Genomic DNA, 19,413 nt, shown 5'->3' with positions numbered 1-19,413 from the left:
TGCCTTGCACTATTTTAGGGTATAATATAACGGAATGAATAATCGGGGAGATTATGCAAAACCAGCAAAAATTATATGCCCATTTTATCCTATTGGTTTCACCCTTGCATTTTATTTTATTTTATTTTATATTTTAAGTATCTTGCAGCAGTATATTTACAACTCAATAAACAAGGAAAATGAAAGTGAAAAAAAAAAAATTCTAAAATCACAGGGAGAGTGGCAGAATGAAAAGGAAGAATTGAAAAAAAAAAAATAAATTGAAGTGCGCGCCCGAGTCCATCTAAACTTTTGTCATCTCTTTTCCCATCCTTGTGCAAAACTTTTATTTTCGCTATATTTCCTATTTTTGTTTTGATAACTTATCTTTATTAATAATTGCGGATGAATTTATTTCAACGGGATTAAATATATTCCTTACAAAAGGAATTTACAACAAAAGTTTCCCTTAATTCAATGTGAACGAAAACATTTTATTCATAAAAGTGCCCCTACTAAAATTTGATGCTCATTAATACTTGTCCACACAACCATTTAGACATATATGCTTAAATTTACGAATTTATAAAACGTCATTATGAAATATTTAAACCTCGAAACAAATTAAATGAAGCTGATAAATATTAAAGCCAATAATTAAACTAAAAACATATAGCCTTTTAAATCGAGAGAAAAATATAACACGATCAAAATAATTTAGTAAGTCAATCAATAAATGAATAAAATTTTCGGGTTGTTGCATAGCCGATCTGCTAGGCCATGCAACAGATCACGCAGTGTCTGAACTACGTTTCCACGAAGCACAGGTTTATAGCAATAATGATAAAACATCATTGTATGTCCATGTCCGCTCTATTTTATTCTTTGAACCTTATGTCCATATGGTAGCCAAAAGAAACTGGGCTTCTATACAAAAAACTGGGCTCTTATACCATTCACTGTAGAAATTTTCGTTTTATTTTTCCTTTTAATCATTATAAGAGGTAATGGAAATCAATAAGTAAGGAAACAAATCATGCAAAAAAAGTAAAGGCGAAAAATTAGCAGATTGGCTATCCGTGATAAGCGTAAATAGAAAAGGCGGCGTGCATTATAACAAATGAGGCATCTCATACTTTACAAAGAAACAAGGACGTAATGAGTGCATTAACATCCAGGTGGAATTGATTGTCCTATAAGTCTAGGTTTAACATTTGCGCATAGGGATTTTATGGGTCCGTCGGCTCCAATGTACTTGAGGTTAATGTTAGCAAGCTCAACCTTCTCGCGGGGACGATGCTACTACAGTTAAGTCGAATGGCTATGGGAGTTGTTGAAGAGCCCTGAATATTCTTGAAGCTAACGTTGTTGATCTTTACCTTGGATGGAATCTGGGAAGGTGAAAAGAAAGACAAGATTTTAATCAATTCTTAATGTTTGTGTGTGAGTGTGTGTGCTGATGAAATATCCAGCATCACGTGACCGTGTGATATATATTAAGAGGAATTTCTTCCCCTTTCTTTTTCAAGTTACCTTTGGATTGCATTGATTCCATGGGCAATACACTTGATCAATGAGGATAGGATTGCTGACATTTTTCATGATAATGTCTTCGAAATGCATATCAGATGCAATGCCACCATGTAATGCAGGCCAAGTCTTAATTCTCACACCATTATCGGTGTCGTAGACTGTGCAATTCCTTACAAAAATTCCAACCACAGGGTCTTCCTTCTCGTACTTCCCTAAACTTCCTACACTAATGCCATGGCCCTGCCCGCATCTTACTTTCGTGATTCGTATTTGTTGGCTCCCATCTCCAATTGAGATGCAATCATCACCGGTGATAATGTCTGAATCAATGATATTGATCCTCTTTCATCGTCTAATGTGAATTCCATCTGTGTTGATGCTATGTCCCGGTGCAATGACTGTAAAGTGCTGGAAGGTAACGTTTTCGCTCCCCATAACATTGACATGGAAATTCTTGCTGTCTAGGGAAGTTACATCTCGAACTATGCTATTGGTGACGAAATCGAACCTTAAACTCTGATATATTTTTTTTGGAACAAGTACATAAAGAAAATATTATCAGTAATATTACCATAGATAGGGTTGCAGAAAAGTGAAGATATGCGAGAGAGCATTCAATTGTGCTTACAATTGGAAGTGACTTGCATTTTGGGTTTTGGCCACAGTTATTTTGCTTCCAAGCAATTTCTCCTCGTCCATCGAATGTCCCACCACTGGATATTGTTAATCGATCGATGTAGGCAAAGGTAATCCAACTAGCCTTATTGTGCGCGTTAGGGCTTGTTGGCGCTATAAAGGTTCCTTGAACTTCAAGATGCATGGCACCCTTGCATGGACCTTTTAAATCCACCACGCCTAGTAAATATGTCCCTTTTGGTATCATAATTTTGCTAGACCCCACTGCTGCGCACGCCTCTTTCAATGCACTCAATAGAGCCTGAAATGGAAAAGGGGAATGAAACTTTTTACAGTAACAATCTAGGAAATATCATCATGATATCAAGAGTCGAATTTATTTGCATACCTTACTAGTATCTGACCTCGCGTCCGCTCTGGCACCATATTTTCGCACATCAAAAGTATTGGACTGAGCTCCACTCGCATCGAAAAAGAATAACACCAAAGATATTACGTATACATGTATCTTTGAACCCATCTTCTTTATTAATGTGCTTCCTATCCCTTGCTAGTTCTTGCTTAGATTGTGTCAGAAATGTGAATGCATTACTCTTCCACTGTAAGGCCCTTTTATACGTTGAGTAGCTAGATTAATTTAGCCAAGGTTTATTACAGGCTGTAGCATTTTCATGCATCATTTATTACATTTTCCTTTCTTGTTTTAAATTAAAAGTTTTAATTGGCAAAAGCCTACCTACCTATGCTAGTTTACAACCGATAATTGTCCACAACTTATTCACTTCTCTCCAAACCTATTATTTTGGATATAAAATTCTTTTAAGTTCTAACAAATTTTCATACTTTCTAAGCTGTAGTTATATTTGATGTTGCAACGAGCCAAAGGGATCCCTTCACCTTTAATTTACTTTTCCTATATGTCGCATACTCTTTTAAACCATACCTCTTCAGTAGTCTCGTAATATTCGACTGGCCCAGCTATTACTCTTACATTTTTTTTTTTATCTCTCTCGTGCCTTGCACTATTTTAGGGTATAATATAACGGAATGAATAATCGGGGAGATTATGCAAAACCAGCAAAAATTATATGCCCATTTTATCCTATTGGTTTCACCCTTGCATTTTATTTTATTTTATTTTATATTTTAAGTATCTTGCAGCAGTATATTTACAACTCAATAAACAAGGAAAATGAAAGTGAAAAAAAAAAATTCTAAAATCACAGGGAGAGTGGCAGAATGAAAAGGAAGAATTGAAAAAAAAAATAAATTGAAGTGCGCGCCCGAGTCCATCTAAACTTTTGTCATCTCTTTTCCCATCCTTGTGCAAAACTTTTATTTTCGCTATATTTCCTATTTTTGTTTTGATAACTTATCTTTATTAATACTTGCAGATGAATTTATTTCAACGGGATTAAATATATTCCTTACAAAAAAGGAATTTACAACAAAAGTTTCCCTTAATTCAATGTGACCGAAAACATTTTATTCATAAAAGTGCCCCTACTAAAATTTGATGCTCATTAATACTTGTCCACACAACCATTTAGACATATATGCTTAAATTTACGAATTTATAAAACGTCATTATGAAATATTTAAACCTCGAAACAAATTAAATGAAGCCGATAAATATTAAAGCCAATAATTAAACTAAAAACATATAGCCTTTTAAATCGAGAGAAAAATATAACACGATCAAAATAATTTAGTAAGTCAATCAATAAATGAATAAAATTTTCGGGTTGTTGCATAGCCGATCTGCTAGGCCATGCAACGGATCCTGCACAGTGTCCTGAACTACGTTTCACGAAGCCTGGGTTTATAGCAATAATGATAAAACATCATTGTATGTACATGGTATATCTATTTTATTCTTTGAACCTTATGTCCATATGGTAGCCAAAAGAAACTGGGCTTCTATACAAAAAACTGGGCTCTTATACCATTCACCGTAGAAATTTTCGTTTTATTTTTCCTTTTAATCATTATAAGAGGTAATGGAAATCAATAAGTAAGGAAACAAATCATGCAAAAAAAGTAAAGGCGAAAAATTAGCAGATTGGCTATCCGTGATAAACTGTAAATAGAAAAGCTGGCATTCTGCATTATAACAAATGAGGCATCTCATACTTTACAAAGAAACAAGGACGTAATGAGTGCATTAACATCCAGGTGGAATTGATTGTCCTATAAGTCTAGGTTTAACATTTGCGCATAGGGATTTTATGGGTCCGTCGGCTCCAATGTACTTGAGGTTAATGTTAGCAAGCTCAACCTTCTCGCACGGGACGATGCTACTACAGTTAAGTCGAATGGCTATGGGAGTTGTTGAAGAGCCCTGAATATTCTTGAAGCTAACGTTGTTGATCTTTACCTTGGATGGAATCTGGGAAGGTGAAAAGAAAGACAAGATTTTAATCAATTCTTAATGTTTGTGTGTGAGTGTGTGTGCTGATGAAATATCCAGCATCACGTGACCGTGTGATATATATTAAGAGGAATTTCTTCCCCTTTCTTTTTCAAGTTACCTTTGGATTGCATTGATTCCATGGGCAATACACTTGATCAATGAGGATAGGATTGCTGACATTTTTCATGATAATGTCTTCGAAATGCATATCAGATGCAATGCCACCATGTAATGCAGGCCAAGTCTTAATTCTCACACCATTATCGGTGTCGTAGACTGTGCAATTCCTTACAAAAATTCCAACCACAGGGTCTTCCTTCTCGTACTTCCCTAAACTTCCTACACTAATGCCATGGCCCTGCCCGCATCTTACTTTCGTGATTCGTATTTGTTGGCTCCCATCTCCAATTGAGATGCAATCATCACCGGTGATAATGTCTGAATCAATGATATTGATCCTCTTTGATCGTCCAATGTGAATTCCATCTGTGTTGATGCTATGTCCCGGTGCAATGACTGTAAAGTGCTGGAAGGTAACGTTTTCGCTCCCCATAACATTGACATGGAAATTCTTGCTGTCCAGGGAAGTTACGTCTCGAACTATGCTATTGGTGACGAAATCGAACCTTAAACTCTGATATATTTTTTTTGGAACAAGTACATAAAGAAAATATTATCAGTAATATTACCATAGATAGGGTTGCAGAAAAGTGAAGATATGCGAGAGAGCATTCAATTGTGCTTACAATTGGAAGTGACTTGCATTTTGGGTTTTGGCCACAGTTATTTTGCTTCCAAGCAATTTCTCCTCGCCCATCGAATGTCCCACCGCCGGATATTGTTAATCGATCGATGTAGGCAAAGGTAATCCAACTAGCCTTATTGTGCGCGTTAGGGCTTGTTGGCGCTATAAAGGTTCCTTGAACTTCAAGATGCATGGCACCCTTGCATGGACCTTTTAAATCCACCACGCCTAGTAAATATGTCCCTTTTGGTATCATAATTTTGCTAGAACCCACTGCTGCGCACGCCTCTTTCCATGCACTCAATAGAGCCTGAAATGGAAAAGGGGAATGAAACTTTTTACAGTAACAATCTAGGAAATATCATCATGATATCAAGAGTCGAATTTATTTGCATACCTTACTAGTATCTGACCTCGCGTCCGCTCTGGCACCATATTTTCGCACATCAAAAGTATTGGACTGAGCTCCACTCGCATCGAAAAAGAATAACACCAAAGATATTACGTATACATGTATCTTTGAACCCATCTTCTTTATTAATGTGCTTCCTATCCCTTGCTAGTTCTTGCTTAGATTGTGTCAGAAATGTGAATGCATTACTCTTCCACTGTAAGGCCCTTTTATACGTTGAGTAGCTAGATTAATTTAGCCAAGGTTTATTACAGGCTGTAGCATTTTCATGCATCATTTATTCTGTTTTCCTTTCTTGTTTTAAATTAAAAGTTTTAATTGGCAAAAGCCTACCTACCTATGCTAGTTTACAACCGATAATTGTCCCACAACTTATTCACTTCTCTCCAAACCTATTATTTTGGATATAAAATTCTTTATAAGTTCTAACAAATTTTTCATACTTTCTAACTGTAGTTATATTTGATGTTGCAACGAGCCAAAGGGATCCCTTCACCTTTAATTTACTTTTCCTGTATGTACGCATACTCTTTTAAACCTTACCTCTTCAGTAGTCTCGTAATATTCATTGTGGACTATTACTCTTACATTTTTTTTTTTATCTCTCGTTCCTTGAACTATTTTAGGTTATAATATAACGGAATGAATAATCGGGGAGATTATGCAAAACCAGCAAAAATTATATGCCCATTTTATCCTATTGGTTTCACCCTTGCATTTTATTTTATTTTATTTTATATTTTAAGTATCTTGCAGCAGTATATTTACAACTCAATAAACAAGGAAAATGAAAGTGAAAAAAAAAAATTCTAAAATCACAGGGAGAGTGGCAGAATGAAAAGGAAGAATTGAAAAAAATAATAATAAATTGAAGTGCGCGCCCGAGTCCATCTAAACTTTTGTCATCTCTTTTCCCATCCTTGTGCAAAACTTTTATTTTCGCTATATTTCCTATTTTTGTTTTGATAACTTATCTTTATTAATACTTGCAGATGAATTTATTTCAACGGGATTAAATATATTCCTTACAAAAAAGGAATTTACAACAAAAGTTTCCCTTAATTCAATGTGACCGAAAACATTTTATTCATAAAAGTGCCCCTACTAAAATTTGATGCTCATTAATACTTGTCCACACAACCATTTAGACATATATGCTTAAATTTACGAATTTATAAAACGTCATTATGAAATATTTAAACCTCGAAACAAATTAAATGAAGCTGATAAATATTAAAGCCAATAATTAAACTAAAAACATATAGCCTTTTAAATCGAGAGAAAAATATAAAAAGATCAAAATAATTTAGTAAGTCAATCAATAAATGAATAAAATTTTGGGTTGTTGCATAGCCGTCTGCTAGGCCATGCAGCGGATCACCTGCGATGTCTGAACTACGTTTCCACGAAGCACAGGTTTATAGCGATAATGATAAAACATCATTGTATGTACATGGACGCGCTATTTTATTCTTTGAACCTTATGTCCATATGGTAGCCAAAAGAAACTGGGCTTCTATACAAAAAACTGGGCTCTTATACCATTCACTGTAGAAATTTTCGTTTTATTTTTCCTTTTAATCATTATAAGAGGTAATGGAAATCAATAAGTAAGGAAACAAATCATGCAAAAAAAGTAAAGGCGAAAAATTAGCAGATTGGCTATCCGTGATAAACTGTAAATAGAAAAGATGTAATTCTGCATTATAACAAATGAGGCATCTCATACTTTACAAAGAAACAAGGACGTAATGAGTGCATTAACATCCAGGTGGAATTGATTGTCCTATAAGTCTAGGTTTAACATTTGCGCATAGGGATTTTATGGGTCCGTCGGCTCCAATGTACTTGAGGTTAATGTTAGCAAGCTCAACCTTCTACTTGCGGGACGATGCTACTACAGTTAAGTCGAATGGCTATGGGAGTTGTTGAAGAGCCCTGAATATTCTTGAAGCTAACGTTGTTGATCTTTACCTTGGATGGAATCTGGGAAGGTGAAAAGAAAGACAAGATTTTAATCAATTCTTAATGTTTGTGTGTGAGTGTGTGTGCTGATGAAATATCCAGCATCACGTGACCGTGTGATATATATTAAGAGGAATTTCTTCCCCTTTCTTTTTCAAGTTACCTTTGGATTGCATTGATTCCATGGGCAATACACTTGATCAATGAGGATAGGATTGCTGACATTTTTCATGATAATGTCTTCGAAATGCATATCAGATGCAATGCCACCATGTAATGCGAGGCCAAGTCTTAATTCTCACACCATTATCGATTGTAAATGGCTGTGCAATTCCTTACAAAAATTCCAACCACAGGGTCTTCCTTCTCGTACTTCCCTAAACTTCCTACACTAATGCCATGGCCCTGCCCGCATCTTACTTTCGTGATTCGTATTTGTTGGCTCCCATCTCCAATTGAGATGCAATCATCACCGGTGATAATGTCTGAATCAATGATATTGATCCTCTTTGATCGTCCAATGTGAATTCCATATGTTTTGATGCTATGTCCCGGTGAATTGACTTTTAAGTGCTGGAAGGTAACGTTTTCGCTCCCCATAACATTGACATGGAAATTCTTGCTGTCGGGGAAGTTACGTCTCGAACTATGCTATTGGTGTGAAATCAGACCTTAAACTCTGATATATTTTTTTTGGAACAAGTACATAAAGAAAATATTATCAGTAATATTACCATAGATAGGGTTGCAGAAAAGTGAAGATATGCGAGAGAGCATTCAATTGTGCTTACAATTGGAAGTGACTTGCATTTTGGGTTTTGGCCACAGTTATTTTGCTTCCAAGCAATTTCTCCTCGCCCATCGAATGTCCCACCGCCGGATATTGTTAATCGATCGATGTAGGCAAAGGTAATCCAACTAGCCTTATTGTGCGCGTTAGGGCTTGTTGGCGCTATAAAGGTTCCTTGAACTTCAAGATGCATGGCACCCTTGCATGGACCTTTTAAATCCACCACGCCTAGTAAATATGTCCCTTTTGGTATCATAATTTTGCTAGACCCCCTTTCTTTATGCGCCTCTTTCCATGCACTCAATAGAGCACGAAATGGAAAGGGAATGAAACTTTCTGATAACAATCTAGGAAATATCATCATGATATCAAAGTCGAATTTATTTGCATACCTTACTAGTATCTGACCTCGCGTCCGCTCTGGCACCATATTTTCGCACATCAAAAGTATTGGACTGAGCTCCACTCGCATCGAAAAAGAATAACACCAAAGATATTACGTATACATGTATCTTTGAACCCATCTTCTTTATTAATGTGCTTCCTATCCCTTGCTAGTTCTTGCTTAGATTGTGTCAGAAATGTGAATGCATTACTCTTCCACTGTAAGGCCCTTTTATACGTTGAGTAGCTAGATTAATTTAGCCAAGGTTTATTACAGGCTGTAGCATTTTCATGCATCATTTATTCTGTTTTCCTTTCTTGTTTTAAATTAAAAGTTTTAATTGGCAAAAGCCTACCTACCTATGCTAGTTTACAACCGATAATTGTCCCACAACTTATTCACTTCTCTCCAAACCTATTATTTTGGATATAAAATTCTTTGTAAGTTCTAACAAATTTTTCATACTTTCTAACTGTAGTTATATTTGATGTTGCATCGAGCCAAAGGGATCCCTTCACCTTTAATTTACTTTTCCTATATGTACGCATACTCTTTTAAACCTTACCTCTTCAGTAGTCTCGTAATATTCGACTGGCCCAGCTATTACTCTTACATTTTTTTTTTTTTATCTCTCTCGTGCCTTGCACTATTTTAGGGTATAATATAACGGAATGAATAATCGGGGAGATTATGCAAAACCAGCAAAAATTATATGCCCATTTTATCCTATTGGTTTCACCCTTGCATTTTATTTTATTTTATTTTATATTTTAAGTATCTTGCAGCAGTATATTTACAACTCAATAAACAAGGAAAATGAAAGTGAAAAAAAAAAATTCTAAAATCACAGGGAGAGTGGCAGAATGAAAAGGAAGAATTGAAAAAAAAAATAAATTGAAGTGCGCGCCCGAGTCCATCTAAACTTTTGTCATCTCTTTTCCCATCCTTGTGCAAAACTTTTATTTTCGCTATATTTCCTATTTTTGTTTTGATAACTTATCTTTATTAATACTTGCAGATGAATTTATTTCAACGGGATTAAATATATTCCTTACAAAAAAGGAATTTACAACAAAAGTTTCCCTTAATTCAATGTGACCGAAAACATTTTATTCATAAAAGTGCCCCTACTAAAATTTGATGCTCATTAATACTTGTCCACACAACCATTTAGACATATATGCTTAAATTTACGAATTTATAAAACGTCATTATGAAATATTTAAACCTCGAAACAAATTAAATGAAGCCGATAAATATTAAAGCCAATAATTAAACTAAAAACATATAGCCTTTTAAATCGAGAGAAAAATATAACACGATCAAAATAATTTAGTAAGTCAATCAATAAATGAATAAAATTTTCGGGTTGTTGCATAGCCGATCTGCTAGGCCATGCAACGGATCCTGCACAGTGTCCTGAACTACGTTTCACGAAGCCTGGGTTTATAGCAATAATGATAAAACATCATTGTATGTACATGGACGCGCTATTTTATTCTTTGAACCTTATGTCCATATGGTAGCCAAAAGAAACTGGGCTTCTATACAAAAAACTGGGCTCTTATACCATTCACCGTAGAAATTTTCGTTTTATTTTTCCTTTTAATCATTATAAGAGGTAATGGAAATCAATAAGTAAGGAAACAAATCATGCAAAAAAAGTAAAGGCGAAAAATTAGCAGATTGGCTATCCGTGATAAACTGTAAATAGAAAAGCTGGCATTCTGCATTATAACAAATGAGGCATCTCATACTTTACAAAGAAACAAGGACGTAATGAGTGCATTAACATCCAGGTGGAATTGATTGTCCTATAAGTCTAGGTTTAACATTTGCGCATAGGGATTTTATGGGTCCGTCGGCTCCAATGTACTTGAGGTTAATGTTAGCAAGCTCAACCTTCTCGCACGGGACGATGCTACTACAGTTAAGTCGAATGGCTATGGGAGTTGTTGAAGAGCCCTGAATATTCTTGAAGCTAACGTTGTTGATCTTTACCTTGGATGGAATCTGGGAAGGTGAAAAGAAAGACAAGATTTTAATCAATTCTTAATGTTTGTGTGTGAGTGTGTGTGCTGATGAAATATCCAGCATCACGTGACCGTGTGATATATATTAAGAGGAATTTCTTCCCCTTTCTTTTTCAAGGTACCTTTGGATTGCATTGATTCCATGGGCAATACACTTGATCAATGAGGATAGGATTGCTGACATTTTTCATGATAATGTCTTCGAAATGCATATCAGATGCAATGCCACCATGTAATGCGAGCCAAGTCTTAATTCTCACACCATTATCGGTGTCGTAGGCTGTGCAATTCCTTACAAAAATTCCAACCACGAGTCTTCCTTCTCGTACTTCCTAAACTTCCTACACTAATGCCATGGCCTGCGCATCTTACTTTCGTGATTCGTATTTGTTGGCTCCCATCTCCAATTGAGATGCAATCATCACCGGTGATAATGTGCGAATCAATGATATTGATCCTCTTTGATCGTCAATGTGAATTCCATCCGTGTTGATGCTATGTCGGTGCAATGATCGTAAAGTCTTTGGAAGGTAACGTTTTCGCTCCCCATAACATTGACATGGAAATTCTTGCTGTCGGGAAGTTACGTCTCGAACTATGCTATTGGTGTGAAATCAGACCTTAAACTCGATATATTTTTTGGAACAAGTACATAAAGAAAATATTATCGATAATATTACCATAGATAGGGTTGCGAGAAAAGTGAAGATATGCGAGAGCATTCAATTGTGCTTACAATTGGAAGTGACTTGCATTTTGGGTTTTAGCCACGATTATTTTGCTTCAAGCAATTTCTCCTCGCCCATCGAATGTCCCACGCGGATATTGTTAATCGATCGATGTAGGCAAAGGTAATCCAACTAGCCTTATTGTGCGCGTTAGGGCTTGTTGGCTATAAAGGTTCCTTGAACTTCAAGATGCATGGCACCCTTGCATGGACCTTTTAAATCCACCACGCCTAGTAAATATGTCCCTTTTGGTATCATAATTTTGCTAGACCCAACTTCTTTGCATACGCCTCTTTCCATGCACTCAATAGAGCACGAAATGGAAAAGGGAATGAAACTTTCTGATAACAATCTAGGAAATATCATCATGATATCAAAGTCGAATTTATTTGCATACCTTACTAGTATCGACCTCGCGTCGCTCTGGCACCATATTTTCGCACATCAAAGTATTGGGTGAGCTCCACTAGCATCGAAAAGAATAACACCAAAGATATTACGTATACATGTATCTTTGAACCCATCTTCTTTATTAATGTGCTTCCTATCCCTTGCTAGTTCTTGCTTAGATTGTGTCAGAAATGTGAATGCATTACTCTTCCACTGTAAGGCCCTTTTATACGTTGAGTAGCTAGATTAATTTAGCCAAGGTTTATTACAGGCTGTAGCATTTTCATGCATCATTTATTCTGTTTTCCTTTCTTGTTTTAAATTAAAAGTTTTAATTGGCAAAAGCCTACCTACCTATGCTAGTTTACAACCGATAATTGTCCCACAACTTATTCACTTCTCTCCAAACCTATTATTTTGGATATAAAATTCTTTGTAAGTTCTAACAAATTTTTCATACTTTCTAACTGTAGTTATATTTGATGTTGCAACGAGCCAAAGGGATCCCTTCACCTTTAATTTACTTTTCCTATATGTACGCATACTCTTTTAAACCTTACCTCTTCAGTAGTCTCGTAATATTCGACTGGCCCAGCTATTACTCTTACATTTTTTTTTTTTTATCTCTCTCGTGCCTTGCACTATTTTAGGGTATAATATAACGGAATGAATAATCGGGGAGATTATGCAAAACCAGCAAAAATTATATGCCCATTTTATCCTATTGGTTTCACCCTTGCATTTTATTTTATTTTATTTTATATTTTAAGTATCTTGCAGCAGTATATTTACAACTCAATAAACAAGGAAAATGAAAGTGAAAAAAAAAAATTCTAAAATCACAGGGAGAGTGGCAGAATGAAAAGGAAGAATTGAAAAAAAAAATAATAAATTGAAGTGCGCGCCCGAGTCCATCTAAACTTTTGTCATCTCTTTTCCCATCCTTGTGCAAAACTTTTATTTTCGCTATATTTCCTATTTTTGTTTTGATAACTTATCTTTATTAATACTTGCAGATGAATTTATTTCAACGGGATTAAATATATTCCTTACAAAAAAGGAATTTACAACAAAAGTTTCCCTTAATTCAATGTGACCGAAAACATTTTATTCATAAAAGTGCCCCTACTAAAATTTGATGCTCATTAATACTTGTCCACACAACCATTTAGACATATATGCTTAAATTTACGAATTTATAAAACGTCATTATGAAATATTTAAACCTCGAAACAAATTAAATGAAGCCGATAAATATTAAAGCCAATAATTAAACTAAAAACATATAGCCTTTTAAATCGAGAGAAAAATATAACACGATCAAAATAATTTAGTAAGTCAATCAATAAATGAATAAAATTTTCGGGTTGTTGCATAGCCGTCTGCTAGGCCATGCAACGGATCTGCCTGATGTCTGAACTACGTTTCCACGAAGCACAGGTTTATAGCAATATTTATAAAACTTGATTGTATGTACATGGTCGCGCTTTTTTATTCATTGAACCTTATGTCCATTTGGTATCCAAAAGAATCTGGGCTTCTATACAAAAAGCGGGCTCTTATACCATTCACGTAGAAATTTTCGTTTTATTTTCCTTTTAATCATTATAAGAGGTAATGGAAATCAATAAGTAAGGAAACAAATCATGCAAAAAAAGTAAAGCGAAAAATTAGCGATTGGCTATCCGTGATAAGCGTAAATAGAAAAGGCGGCATTGCATTATAACAAATGAGGCATCTCATACTTTACAAAGAAACAAGGGCGTAATGAGTGCATTAACATCCGGTGGTATTGATTGTCATTTAAGTCTTGGTTTAACATTTGCGCATAGGGATTTTATGGGTCCGTCGGCTCCAATGTACTTGAGGTTAATGTTAGCAAGCTCAACCTTCTCGCACGGGACGATGCTACTACAGTTAAGTCGAATGGCTATGGGAGTTGTTGAAGAGCCCTGAATATTCTTGAAGCTAACGTTGTTGATCTTTACCTTGGATGGAATCAGGGAAGGTGAAAAGAAAGACAAGATTTGAATCAATTCTTAATGTTTGTGTGTGAGTGTGTGTCTTGATGAAATATCGACATCACGTGACCGTGTGATATATATTAAGAGGAATTTCATCCCCTATCTTATTCAAGTTACCGTTGGATTGAATTGATTCCATGGGCAATACACTTGATCAATGAGGATAGGATTGCGACATTTTCATGATAATGTCTTGAAATGCATATCGGATGCAATGCCACCATGTAATGCAGGCCAAGTCTTAATTCTCACACCATTATCGGTGTCGTAGACTGTGCAATTCCTTACAAAAATTCCAACCACAGGGTCTTCCTTCTCGTACTTCCCTAAACTTCCTACACTAATGCCATGGCCCTGCCCGCATCTTACTTTCGTGATTCGTATTTGTTGGCTCCCATCTCCAATTGAGATGCAATCATCACCGGTGATAATGTCTGAATCAATGATATTGATCCTCTTTGATCGTCCAATGTGAATTCCATCTGTGTTGATGCTATGTCCCGGTGCAATGACTGTAAAGTGCTGGAAGGTAACGTTTTCGCTCCCCATAACATTGACATGGAAATTCTTCTTTGTCGGGGAAGTTACGTCTCGAACTATGCTATTGGTGACGAAATCGAACCTTAAACTCTGATATATTTTTTTTGGAACAAGTACGTAAAGAAAATATTATCAGTAATATTACCATAGATAGGGTTGCAGAAAAGTGAAGATATGCGAGAGAGCATTCAATTGTGCTTACAATTGGAAGTGACTTGCATTTTGGGTTTTGGCCACAGTTATTTTGCTTCCAAGCAATTTCTCCTCTTCCATCGAATGTCCCACCGCCGGATATTGTTAATCGATCGATGTAGGCAAAGGTAATCCAACTAGCCTTATTGTGCGCGTTAGGGCTTGTTGGCGCTATAAAGGTTCCTTGAACTTCAAGATGCATGGCACCCTTGCATGGACCTTTTAAATCCACCACGCCTAGTAAATATGTCCCTTTTGGTATCATAATTTTGCTAGAACCCACTGCTGCGCACGCCTCTTTCCATGCACTCAATAGAGCCTGAAATGGAAAAGGGGAATGAAACTTTTTACAGTAACAATCTAGGAAATATCATCATGATATCAAGAGTCGAATTTATTTGCATACCTTACTAGTATCTGACCTCGCGTCCGCTCTGGCACCATATTTTCGCACATCAAAAGTATTGGACTGAGCTCCACTCGCATCGAAAAAGAATAACACCAAAGATATTACGTATACATGTATCTTTGAACCCATCTTCTTTATTAATGTGCTTCCTATCCCTTGCTAGTTCTTGCTTAGATTGTGTCAGAAATGTGAATGCATTACTCTTCCACTGTAAGGCCCTTTTATACGTTGAGTAGCTAGATTAATTTAGCCAAGGTTTATTACAGGCTGTAGCATTTTCATGCATCATTTATTCTGTTTTCCTTTCTTGTTTTAAATTAAAAGTTTTAATTGGCAAAAGCCTACCTACCTATGCTAGTTTACAACCGATAATTGTCCCACAACTTATTCACTTCTCTCCAAACCTATTATTTTGGATATAAAATTCTTTTTAAGTTCTAACAAATTTTTCATACTTTCTAACTGTAGTTATATTTGATGTTGCAACGAGCCAAAGGGATCCCTTCACCTTTAATTTACTTTTCCTATATGTACGCATACTCTTTTAAACCTTACCTCTTCAGTAGTCTCGTAATATTCGACTGGCCCAGCTATTACTCTTACATTTTTTTTTTTATCTCTCTCGTGCCTTGCACTATTTTAGGGTATAATATAACGGAATGAATAATCGGGGAGATTATGCAAAACCAGCAAAAATTATATGCCCATTTTATCCTATTGGTTTCACCCTTGCATTTTATTTTATTTTATTTTATATTTTAAGTATCTTGCAGCAGTATATTTACAACTCAATAAACAAGGAAAATGAAAGTGAAAAAAAAAAAAAATTCTAAAATCACAGGGAGAGTGGCAGAATGAAAAGGAAGAATTGAAAAAAAAAATAATAAATTGAAGTGCGCGCCCGAGTCCATCTAAACTTTTGTCATCTCTTTTCCCATCCATGTGCAAAACTTTTATTTTCGCTATATTTCCTATTTTTGTTTTGATAACTTATCTTTATTAATACTTGCAGATGAATTTATTTCAACGGGATTAAATATATTCCTTACAAAAAAGGAATTTACAACAAAAGTTTCCCTTAATTCAATGTGACCGAAAACATTTTATTCATAAAAGTGCCCCTACTAAAATTTGATGCTCATTAATACTTGTCCACACAACCATTTAGACATATATGCTTAAATTTACGAATTTATAAAACGTCATTATGAAATATTTAAACCTCGAAACAAATTAAATGAAGCCGATAAATATTAAAGCCAATAATTAAACTAAAAACATATAGCCTTTTAAATCGAGAGAAAAATATAACACGATCAAAATAATTTAGTAAGTCAATCAATAAATGAATAAAATTTTCGGGTTGTTGCATAGCCGATCTACTAGGTGTTAGTAGTATGCCCTAGAGCATATCATTTAGTATGTATCTTGTACATATTTTATTAATAAAAGGCATTTCCACTTTTCCGTTTACATAATATATTTATGTGTAATAGAAAAGGTCCATTGATATTTTGTTAGAAATATTATTCTTAAGTTGTTAAGAATATGAGTGACAATATTTCTAGCACAAAGTATCATAAATAGGTTCACAATCGAGGATACTTCATAATAAGGACATGACTTATCCAGAAAGATTGTATTCATGTTTGTTCCCAAGTTATTTATATGAGATATAAATAAGATGGAATGGTGAGTCTCATGCCATATAACAAACATGATAGGCACTTATAAATGATAAGTAGGCGAACGGTGACACTTATGACAAGCACATGGAGTTTACTCTTGTCAATGTTTTGTCATAAATCATATCAGTGCATATAATCTTTAGACCTGAGATAGCACAGTTGTCTTGTATATAGGTAGTTTGAGTTTGATACTGCTTTCATACTTGTACTATGTATGGGTATATGGGCATGTGTTGGCTCTTGCTAGTTATATATGGAGGTAGGTGTTGATCAAGATGGAATCTGTTCCTCTAAGTAAATAGAGTTAAAATCCTATGTTCATTTAATTGTTCTTGATGTTTCAAGTTCTGGCCGGAGACAGATAGATTTATTCGAAAGAGTTTACGATGAGAAAAATCTTTTAATCAAGAACTGGAATTAAAAGAGAACATAATATTCATAGCAAATGGAGTTTGACATAAACCATGACTCCAGCTTGAGTTGGGATTTTGTAACAGAGAGATTCTAGTGCATGGTAACATATGATTATAGGTTCATTTAAGGTAAATCTTATTACTAATTGGGTGGCCATGGCATGCTATGCTAGGTGTTAACCATGGTCTATGAGGTTCATAAAATGATTTAGAGAAATCATTTATGGTAAGAAAGAGTTCTGATGATATTAAGAGTTGATATCATGTCTCATTGCCAATTAGTGATGAGCCTAGTAAGTCACACACATACACAAGTTATCACCTATTTAAATATGATTTAATTAATTAATTAAAGAGTTTAATTGATTAATTAAATAGATTTGGTTTGCAATAAAATTGCAAAGTCCCTAGCATGACTTGAAACCAAATCTAGATTATTGGATGGGGAGTATAAATTAAATATATAATTAAAGTCTTTAAATATTAATTTAATTGATTATAAATTAAATAATAGATATTAATTAATTAATTTATATTTGATATAAATTAATTAGAAGAAGAAAATAATTATTTTGGGTTAAGAACTCAAAATTAAGACACAGGGGCATTTTGGTCATTTCACAGTGTGACACGTGGCACCATGAGATGGTGACACATGGCATAACACATAAGCTTGCCAAATGTTTTTTAATCATGTAAGATGATTAAAATCAAGATTAAATATAGGTTTGACACTTGGCACAATTTGATTGGGTCACTTAAACCTAGAGCTAATCAAAAGGTGACATGTGGCTAGGGTTTAATGTGTTAACCTAGCTATTTAAGTGTGGTTATGAAAAGAAAAAATAACCAGCAGCCTCTCCTCTCAATTGTCACGCCACTTTGAGCCTCTCCAGCCATTCTTCTTCATCTCTCATCAATTCAAAGAGATTAGCCATCAATCTCTTGAATTAAGAACACTATAAATTGTTTCTAGTGTCCTGTTTACATCTTTAATCTCTTAAAAGGCAGAACTTGATTTTCTAATTAATAGAAAAAGCTTTAGAAGCTATTCAAGGGCTGCCATAGGTGTTCTTGGTGTGGACAAGCTAGAGGGACAACATCTGGTGTCCTGAAGACGAATTTCAAAGGCGCAGACACGCTGCAGCACATCAAGAGGTTAGTGTAATCGTTCTTGATTTAATCTAGGGTTCTAAAATTAATCTGATTAATTTTAAAATCTTAAATGGCAAATACAGATCCAAAAAACATATTAAAAGAGTTTTAATATGTTGTTTATCATTGAAATCAAATAGATAAAAATAAATCTTGCATGGTGCATGTGACCCTAGGTGAAAATTTTTGAATTCAATGGTATAATCTTGTGTTTTTCACGCTTCCGTTCCTTCAATTGGTATCAGAGCCACTATATTTGCCATTTAGATTGTTGATTATATAATTTAATTGTGTGTTTGATCATGAGATCAAGAGATTCATTGCTGGTTGGATCATGAGATGTGGCGTCACACATGGAGAAGCCACCATTGGTGGCGGCAACAATGGTTCCATGGGTGATTCAAGGTTTGGCTTTTAATTCTGCAATTGTTGTATGATCTAAGGCCTATTCTTTGACTAATTAAAGTGTTTAATTAGTTGTTTTAATCACACAATTAAATTATGATTCAAATCAGAATTTTAAAAAATGTTTGAATGTGATTCAAATCTGAATTTTAAAAGTTGTTTGAATGAGATTCAAATCTGAATTTTTAAAGTTGTTTGAATCATATTTAAATCTGATTTTTTAAAATTGATTCAATAAAATTCAGATCTGATTTTTTAAAAAATATTTGAATGTGATTCAAATCTGATTTTTTAAAAAATGTTTGAATGTGATTCAAATCTGAATTTTTGAAGTTGTTTGAATGTGATTCAAATCTAAATTTTTAAATTTGTTTGAATGAGATTCAAATCTGAATTTTTAAATTTATTTGAATCATATTCAAATCTGAAATTTTAAGTTGAATATGAGATATTCAATTTAATTTAAGTATGTATGTTTTATTTAATTGTTAAATAGTGATATGCATGATGGATGATCATGGACTATAAAAGACCAATGTGATTGGATTTATTTCTTTTATGTTTCTTTGGGATTGTAA

The 19,413-nt window shown here is 34.6% G+C and overlaps 2 protein-coding genes and 2 pseudogenes across 2 annotated transcripts; all 4 read right to left on the bottom strand.

Annotated features, from left to right (window-relative positions):
• Positions 1-1,146: 1,146 nt before the first annotated feature.
• LOC131172156 (exopolygalacturonase-like) lies at positions 1,147-2,668 on the bottom strand (annotated as a pseudogene).
• Positions 2,669-4,312: 1,644 nt separating this feature from the next.
• On the bottom strand, positions 4,313-5,835 carry LOC110644132 (exopolygalacturonase-like). Its single transcript, XM_058133104.1, has 4 exons — positions 5,704-5,835; positions 5,308-5,616; positions 4,680-5,195; positions 4,313-4,537 (listed from the first exon to the last, which is right to left on the bottom strand). Exons 1-4 carry the CDS (start codon positions 5,833-5,835, stop codon positions 4,313-4,315), a joined length of 1,182 nt encoding a protein of 393 aa, XP_057989087.1.
• A 1,643-nt stretch (positions 5,836-7,478) lies between these two features.
• Positions 7,479-8,903, bottom strand: LOC131172155 (exopolygalacturonase-like; annotated as a pseudogene).
• Positions 8,904-10,646: 1,743 nt separating this feature from the next.
• Positions 10,647-15,303, bottom strand: LOC131172154 (exopolygalacturonase-like). The gene is made up of 5 exons (XM_058133103.1): positions 15,172-15,303; positions 14,776-15,084; positions 14,258-14,663; positions 11,014-11,123; positions 10,647-10,871 (listed from the first exon to the last, which is right to left on the bottom strand). The coding sequence occupies exons 1-5, from the start codon at positions 15,301-15,303 to the stop codon at positions 10,647-10,649; spliced, it is 1,182 nt and encodes a 393-aa protein (XP_057989086.1).
• Between the last annotated feature and the right edge of the window lie 4,110 nt (positions 15,304-19,413).

This window comes from Hevea brasiliensis, chromosome 13 (genome assembly GCF_030052815.1).
Source record: "Hevea brasiliensis isolate MT/VB/25A 57/8 chromosome 13, ASM3005281v1, whole genome shotgun sequence".
Classification (NCBI taxonomy): domain Eukaryota; kingdom Viridiplantae; phylum Streptophyta; class Magnoliopsida; order Malpighiales; family Euphorbiaceae; genus Hevea; species Hevea brasiliensis.
Note: the sequence above shows the minus strand (reverse complement) of the source record. Positions and strands in the feature narration are given on the sequence as shown.